At 40.1% G+C, this 8,986-nt stretch overlaps 1 protein-coding gene across 1 annotated transcript; it reads right to left on the bottom strand.

Annotated features, from left to right (window-relative positions):
• Nucleotides 1–3,843: 3,843 nt before the first annotated feature.
• Nucleotides 3,844–4,881, bottom strand: LOC118833143 (40S ribosomal protein SA-like). The gene has a single exon (XM_036740545.1). It carries the CDS (start codon nt 4,804–4,806, stop codon nt 3,922–3,924), a length of 885 nt encoding a protein of 294 aa, XP_036596440.1. The 5' UTR covers nt 4,807–4,881; the 3' UTR covers nt 3,844–3,921.
• Between the last annotated feature and the right edge of the window lie 4,105 nt (nt 4,882–8,986).

Raw genomic sequence — 8,986 nt, 5'->3', positions numbered from 1 at the left:
GTGTGGGGGGAGGGGAAGGGGGTGATAGAATGGAGGACTGACTGGGGAACTGGGCAATCAGAATATATGCCATCTTGGAGTGGGGGAGGGTAGAAATGACAAGAAAATTTGTAACTCAAAATGCTGTGGAAATCAATGCTGAAAACTAAAAAATAACAAATAAAAAACATCCAAATTGACTCAGGAACTGCTTATTACAAGGAGTCACAACAGGATTCTGACCATGTAGTTCTCTTTTAGGCAACAGATCCATTAACTTTTTTTTGAGGATGCTTCAGATCCAACACCACAAGAGCAAACCACTTTGACTGGCCATCAGCATGGTTTTCAAAAAACTTAATCTCCAAAATATCGCATACTCCCAAAGAATGGATTGTTTCAGTTAAATCTTCATCAGTTGTCTACCATTTAAGATTTCCAATGTACAATGCAATTCTCTTTCCAGCATATGTACAGACAACATTTGGTGCTGATCCTTCACCTATATCGTCGCCAACAGATGGCGGGAGAGCATCCATGTAATTGATCCTCTGGGGCATCTCCATTATTTGTAGATGGAGAGATGACATCATCATACAAATCTATCTGATCATGCCCACCATATTCAGCTTCCTTCGTTTTCGGATCATAAGGGGTTGAAGGCACTTTAAACTCTCTTGCAATCTGGCTCTTAACAGAAAGTAGAATTATTATCATTCAAAAGAAGTTGGGTCCCCATCTTCCTCTGCAGAATGTATTACCATAACACAGGGTACAAGAAGCTTTTCCAGGACCCCTCCAAGCTAGCTAGTGATGCTCTCCAATGGACTTCCTTTATCTTGTCTGCACAGAGGTGTTTGCATGTTGTCTCTCACTTAGATGGTAAGCTCCTTGAGGGCAAGCACTGGTCTTTAGCCCCCTTTTGGGGTATTTCCTTCAATAAGCATTTATGAAGCCAGGCATACTCCTCCCCCCAGGAGCTCCCAGCCTAAGCAGAGAAAGACCCTGAGCAAACCCTAGGCAGCCCCACCATGTGGGTGCTTCCTTCCTAGGGGCATCTTCCAAGCTCCCCGTACCAACAGCAAGGACAGATGTTTTGCAAAAGAGAGTCACACCCTCTTCATAAATTTTAGTTAATGATGCTGAGTGAGGGGAGCAGAACCAGGAGATCATTATACACGATTACAGACACACGGTATCTGTAAGGACTAACTTTGATAGACTTGGCTCCTCTTATCAATGCAAGGTTCAAAGACAGCTCCAAAAGACTTATAAGAGAAAAAGCTATGCACATCCAGAGAAAGAATTATGGAGTCTGAATGCAGATTGAGGCAAACTATTTGCTCTCTCTCTTTTTTTCCCTTCTTTTTTGGTTTTGTTTCTTCTTTCTCATGGTTCATTCCATTGGTTATAATTCTTCTTTACAACTGGACTATTATGTAAATAAGTTCAATGTGAAGGTGTATGTAGAACCTACATTGGATTGCATGCTATCTTGAGTGGGGGGTGGGGAGGGAAGGAGAGAAAATTTGGAACTCGAAAACTTGTGGACCTGAGTGTTATAAACTAAAAATAAAAAATAAATTTATTTAAAAATAAAGAAAACCTTATCTCTCCTTGTCATTCTCTGGAATTCTACATTCAGTTGAGTATTGCCTTTCTCCTTTCCCTTTCCCTTCCCTTCTTTCTGCAATTATTTGTAAAGCCTTGTCAGACAGCCATTTTGCTTTCTTGCTCTTCTTTTTCTTCGGAATGGTTTTTTTTGTCATTGCTGCCTCCTGCACAATATTGTGAACCTCTGTCCATGGTTCTTTAGGCACCCTATCTACCAGATCTGATCCTTTAAATCTATCCATCACCTCCACTTCACATTGATAAGGGATGTTATTTAGGTCATACCCATATGGTCTATTGGTTTTCCCTACTTTCTTCAATTTAAGTCTGAATTTTGCAATAAGAAGCTCATGGTCTGAGTCACAGTCAGCTCCAGGTCTTATTTTAACTTACTGTATAGAGCTTCTCCACCTTGGCTGCAAAGTATATAATAAATTTGTTTTCAATATTACCCATCTGGTGATGTCCACGTGTAGAGTCACCTTTTGGGTTGTTGAAAAAGAGCATTTTCTATGACCAGTGAATTAATCTGGACAAAACACTATTAGTCTCTGCCCCTCTTCATTTTGTACTCTAAGGCCAAACTTGCCTCTTATTCCAATTGTCCTTGGATTTCTTACTTTGGCATTTCAATCCTCTATGAAGAAGGTGACATCTTTTTAATGTCGTTTCTAGAAGATATTGTACGTCTTCATTAGAACTGATCAATTTTGGCCTCTTTGGGGGTCAGTGGTTGGAGCACAGACTTGTCTTACTGTAATGTTAAATGGTTTGATTTGGATTCAAATAGATATAATTCTATCATTTTTGAGATTATACCTCAGCACTGCTTTTCTCACCCTTTTATTGACTATGAATCAATAATAGTCAATGAGCATTGACTAATCCATTTGCTCCAAGGGCTTCTTGTCCACAGCAGTATATGTAATGATCTTTTGAAATAAACTCACCCATTCCCATCCATTTACATTCACTGACACCCAAGATGTCAATGTCTAATCTTTCCAGCTCCCATTTAACCACATCCAGCTTACCTTGGTTCATGGATCTCACATTCCAGGTTCCTGTGTAATATTGATCTTTACAGCATCAGACTTCCCTTTCACCACCAGTTGCATCCATAGCTGAGCTTCCTTTTGGCTTTGGTCCAACCACTTCATTTTTACTGGAGCTACTTGTAACTGGCCTCCACTCTTTCCCAGTAGCATATTGGACACCTTCTGACCTGAATGGATGTGGTGCTAATCGTGATTAAAGATCTTGCCTTGCTGATACAAGGGATCATCTTCCAATGTCATCTCTTTTATCATTTTAGTACTGTCCAAGGGTTTTTCTGGCAAAGACACTGGAGTGATTTGCCATTTTCTTCTCCAGTGGGTCATGTTTTGTCAGAACTCTCCACTATGACTTGGGTAACCCTGGAAACTAATGGGGTGTCTTTCTACTGGGGAATGGCTAAATAAATTATGGCATATTAACGTAATGGAATATTATTATGCTATAGGAAGTGATGAAACCATTCCAGAAGAAACTAGGAAGATTTCTATGAAGTGATACAGATTAAAGTGAACAGAACAGAACAATTTGTATAATAAGGACCTTACAGAGAAAAATAACTTTGCGAGCCTTTAGAACTATGATCAACACAGTAAGTCTAAAAGAATAAAACTGAAACATGCCACTCACCTCCTGCCAGAGAGGCGATGAGTTTAACATGCAGAAAGAGAAATATTTTAAGATGGTGCCAATGTGAGGATTAGTTTTCCTAGACAATGAAGCTATGTATCAAAGGCTTTATTTTTCAAGTTTCATTTGTTCAATGTGAAAGGGAAAGGAATAGGGGATTATTAGTGAGGGGTATAGATCAATTAAAAATTTTTTGCTATGAAACACCACATTTGTTTCAATAGAATTCATTGTTGTACTGTGGTAGTGCTCTGAATGAAACCTGAGGTTCTGAAATACACTGCCAAAGGGAAACGGTGAAAACATACTGCATCATTTTGTTACTAAAAAAGTATTTCAATTCACCAACTTGTTTGGGCAGGACTGCTATTGATATTAAAGTTGTTGACAATAGAGAAATAGTTATTAAAAATAATGTAAGTGTATAGGATTTTAAGTGGACATTTGTATTTTTAAATCATTTTATTGCTAAGAATGCTTAATAAAAATTTTTAAAAGAAAGAAAAAATATAAAGGAAAGGAAAGCCCAACATAGTCTGACATGCATCCTAGATTTCAGGATAATTTTTTTTTTTTGTAAGAAACCAATGTTTATTTTCCATCAGCATTTTTCCAACACTATTAGAGCATCTGGGGCAAAACTTAAGACCACTCTGTAGTTCCTACCCATTCAGTGGCCTGAGCAGTAGGAGCCGCAGACCAGTCCTCAGTAGCCGGCTGAGCACTCCAATCTTCGGTGGGGAACTGCTGAATGGGCACAGATGGCACCTGTACTCCCTCAGACCAATCTGCCACCTCCGGCTGAGTAGCAGTGAATTCTGGGGCAGGTGCGGTCCATTCACCCTGAAACTCTTCCTTTGTCATTGCCTTCTCAGCTGCGGCCTGCTCTTCCTTTTCAATCTCCTCTGGATCCCTGTAGAAGTAAAGATCAGGCATAACCTCCCACGGGTGTTCACGAGAGATGGTACCACGCATACGCAGGACTTCACGGGCCAGCATCCACCACATCAGACCCACTGAGTGAGCCCCCTTGTTGTTACATGGAATGGCAATATCCACATAGCGAAGTGGAGAGTCTGTGTTGCACAGTGCAATGGTTGGGAGGTTAACATACGATGCTTCAGTCAGAGGCTGGTGATCTGCCCGAGGATCAGTGACCACCAAGAGGCGAGGCTCCCTGAAAGCTGCCTGAATCTGGTTAGTGAAGGTGCCCGATGTGAAACGTCCAGCAATAGGTGTAGCGCCAGTGGCAGCAGCAAATTTCAGAACAGCTCGCTGGCCAGTGTTCCTGGAGGAGATGACACTAACATCGGCTGGGTTTTCAATGGCAACAATAGCACGAGCTGCCAGCAAAAGCTTTTCCCAAGTTCTCTTCAAGTTAATGATGTAGATACCGTCACTCTTCCTTTTGTAGATATACTGTTCCATCTGGAAGTCCAAATTGGTGCCACCCAAATGGGTTCCTGCAGCAAGAAATTTGAGGACATCCTCCTCCTTCATCTGCAAGACATCCAGGGCTCCGGACATTGTGAAAGTTTCCCTTTAAAGTTACGACGGAAACCGAGAACAACGCCGTATGGAACCCTCTTCGGGACAGCGCGGAAAGGCAGGATAATTTATTTTAAGGAGTTCAAAGGAAGGCCAGATAGGACCCCTTGGACAAAAATTATAGAGGGCAAATCATTATAGCAGGGATGGGAAATACTTAAGAATGAAAGTCAGCAAATACAAAAGGTAACAATTCTACTAAAAGGAAGACAATGAATATGAGGAAATGTAGTTGCACAGAGAACTCACCAAACTAATATTTTAAAGATATGTACAGAATATGGAAGCAAGGACAGGTAATGAAGAATGAACATAAGAGCATAGCGTGGTCCTGAAAAAATGGTATCAGGCAAGCAAAGGTTGCTGAAGAAAGCTAAAGACAACCAAAAGAACTTTTTGGCTAAATATTGTAAGAGAAGAGAATCAAAGAAGGGACAGGAAAACTGAGTAGGTTGGATGGGTCAATAGCAACAACAGAGAGAAGACAAGGTGTTTCAACAACCCAGCTAGCAGCTGCTGTGAGGGTATGTAAAGTCAACAACAATGAGCTCACAGAATGCTGCAAAAGCCCATGTTCTTTTGATCTGCTTTACTAAGGAAAGCAACATTAAGGGGTTGACAAGTTTACTTTAATCCAGCATACAAATATCACTCAGTTCAGGGGGAAAAGCCAGCACCCTGAACTTCAGAGCAAATACAAACAAATTATAAACATCAACAGACAGACCAAATACAATTCATAGTTACCAACATCTAGGTTCAGCCCGGGAGCTCATAACAAGGGCTGGCCCACAGTCATGCATTGCACCATGGCTGTGGGTAAGAGCTCCGAAAAATAGAAAGCCAACCCCTGGTTTTATATCTTTTTCAGGGTCAAGGGTGAGTCACACATGCCACTCACCCACGGGACCTGAAATCATCACAAAGAGGCGACTTAAACCCATGTGGTCTAAAAGCCTCTGATGTCCCAAATATGTCACTCAAACCCATGTCAGCTAGGCCCTCCCCTGGGGCAGGGAGGTCACCAAGGACTCCCAATCTAATCAAGGAAACAAAGGCCAAACTCTTGAAGGGTGCTTGGTTGAACTAAGTGCTAAGAGCCCATTTTGATTGCCAACACACAAGGTGGCTCAATTGTTATTTTGCTTCAGTTTTCTCTGTCAAGGAAAATGGCCTGTTCACTGAAAATGATAACATAACATTGACTAATAGCCATCTTTGTTGGATTAAAGTAACCTAGTCCTGAAAGAATTGGCAGGTATGATTGTTCAGTCACTGTCAGCAATCTCGCTGTGTTTTTTGTTAATATTTTTACTAAACAAAAATTTAATTTCTCTCCTTCCTGCCTCCACACATCATTAAAAAGGACAAAAAAAATGCTTGTAAAAATATGCATAGTTGAGCAAAGCAAATTCCCACATTGGTCAGCTATAGTAATATTTTTTCTCTTTCTGTCCATCACCTGTTTGTCAGAAAATAAGTAGCTTATTTCATCATTTTTAACTGTGGTTGGCCATCGTGTTGATCAGAGTTCCTAAGTATTTCAAAGCAGTTAATGTTTCCAGTGTTGTTGTTATCATACTATTCTACTGGTTCTCACTTCACGCCACACCAGTTGTAACAGCAAGACAATAAACACAACATCAGTGATAATCGTGAATATGCCTATTTAGTTCTGTATTGCAAAGTATGAAAGACTCTCCATATAGAAGGTGGAAGTAAAACATTTATTCAGACACCAGATAACCATATCCTGTAACCAAACAACGAGCTCCTACAACCAGTGAGCCTACTTTATCATAACAACGAGGAACTTAAAACACAATATCGCAACATGGAACCTTGCCATCCCAAAACCTCTCTGACCCCCTGCTGGGACCTTCCCACAAAACTCACAGTACAGCTATCACAGGTCGACTTTCTTTACCTCAGTTCTATCATTAATGGCCATTAACAGCCATAACGGTTCTCTCAGCATTTCCTGTGATACAGCTTCCTTTTCCTCTCAGCAAATTCCTCCCACCAAATGTGACTTAGGCTTCCTGTGACTTAAGCAGGTCACATGGCCTATTAATGGGTAGGAAAGATCTTCAAATCTAAATTGCTATTACACCAGTTCATACAAGTCTCCCCAGGTTTCTCTTCATTGCTTTTTAGTACAATAAATTTTCATTCTATTTACATACTATGATTTGTTCAATCATTCCTCAATTGTTGGGAATCCCCTTAGTTTCTACTTGTTTGCCAGCCCCTACAAGAGCTGTTATAAAAGGGTCTTTTTCCTTTTTCTTAGACCTTTTTTGCATATAAGCCCAGTACTTACTTGGTCAAGGGATATGAACAGTTTAGTCACTATTTGGGCATAATTCCAAATTACTTTCCAGATAGGCTAGAGCTAGACCAATTCGTAGCTCCACCAACAGTGCACTAAAATGTTTTTTTTTCCAAAGTTCCTCCAACACTTTTAGTCATTTTTGCCAATCTGATGGGTGTGAGGTAGAAACTCAGAAATTTTTAATTTGCATTCCTCTAATTATTTGTCATTTGGAACATTTTCCATATAGTTATTGAAGCTTGAGTTTCTTCCTTAGAAAACTGACTGAGAGAGAATTTTGGGGAGATGGCAGAGTAGATCAGAAAATTTCAAGCTCTCAAGATTTTCCTCCACAAAAGAGATAAAATAGCACCTCTGGGTGAACATAGAGCTGTGAAAACAAATAAGAGTAGGTGCAGGACAGGGCTTCTCTTGGGACAATGGGAGAAGACCTAAAGAAAAATCCCAGGATGAAATTTCCTCCCTGTGAAGAGTAAACATCTCCAGGCTAGGGTCTCCTTTAACAACAAGCCACAAGCCGCTTAAACAACAAGCAGCAAGCTCTGGGGTTAGTTGGTTTGAGAGGCTGCCTCGGCCCCAGCTACAGGAATTTTACCCCTGGGATAGTGATGGGAGTTAGATATATAAGTTGGGAAGATCTGGGGAACCTCTGCTAACAAGGAATGCCAGACCCAGCTGTGCTGTGGGTAGCAGCAGGGGTGAGAAGGAACCAGCACATGCCTGGTAAGTGCAGAAACAGTGGGGTGGGGTCACTACTGACTGTGGGCACTTACAGGAGGTTGGAGGTCTTGGTGAGTTCAAGGTCAGAGGGAAAAACTGAAGAGGATCAGAAGCCAGAGGCACCATTTCCCATACCTCAGGACTAGATGTGATTATAAAGACTAAATTATTACCAAAAAATACACAGGCAAAGGAGAAAGAATCCAACCGTAGAAAGCTTCTATGGGAATAGAGAAGACCAGGGTTCATCTTCAGAGGAGGATACTGAAACAAAGAAATCCTCTTCTACTCCAAAGAGTAATGTCAAATGGTCACCTGCCCAAAAGAATTCATTGAAGTACTTTAAAAAGACTTTTAAAATCAAATGAGAGAGATTGGGGTAAAATTAAAAAGAAAAATAAGAATAATACAAGGAAGACAGGAAGATTATGACAAGAAAGTCAACCAAATAGGAAAGAAGATATGGAATCTTAAGGAAGAAAATGACTCCTTGAAAACAGAATTGGGCAAGGGGAAGCCAGCAACATTACAAGAGATGAAGAAATAAAAAATGAAAATATAAAGAATGAAAAAATACAAGATAATGTGAAACATCTCATAAGAAAAACAATGGATCTAGAGAACAGATCAAGAAGAGAAAATGTAAGAATAATTGAACTACCTGAAAGTTCTAATAAAAAAAAGAATCTTGACACAATAATACAAGAAATAATTAAAGAAAGTTGTCCTGAAGCATTAGAACAAGAAGGGAAAGTACAAATAAAAAAAATCCACTGATAACCACCTGAAAGAGATCCTATAAGGAAAACTCACAGAAATATTGTAGTTAAATTCTGAAACTCCCAGATCAATCCCAGAGCAACAAGAAAAAAACAATTTATATATGACAGCACCACAATTAGAATCACACAAGACCTAGTGTTGCAACACTAAAAGATCGCAGGTCTTGGAACACTGTATATCAAAGAGCAAAAGAACTGGGCCTCTGGCCAAAAATATCATACCAGCAAAGCTAAGCATAATTCTGAATGAAAAAATGGACATTTGATCAACTGCCAGACTTTCAGGATTCTGTTAAAAAAAACCCTCAACTCAACAGAAGAT

The sequence above is a fragment of the Trichosurus vulpecula genome (genome assembly GCF_011100635.1).
Source record: "Trichosurus vulpecula isolate mTriVul1 chromosome X unlocalized genomic scaffold, mTriVul1.pri SUPER_X_unloc_2, whole genome shotgun sequence".
Classification (NCBI taxonomy): Eukaryota; Metazoa; Chordata; class Mammalia; order Diprotodontia; family Phalangeridae; genus Trichosurus; species Trichosurus vulpecula.
Note: the sequence above shows the minus strand (reverse complement) of the source record. Positions and strands in the feature narration are given on the sequence as shown.

Bases quoted from the DNA above. Each gene is read 5' to 3' on its own strand.
- LOC118833143 (XM_036740545.1), bottom strand. From the start codon at position 4,806: ATGTCCGGAGCCCTGGATGTCTTGCAGATGAAGGAGGAGGATGTCCTC.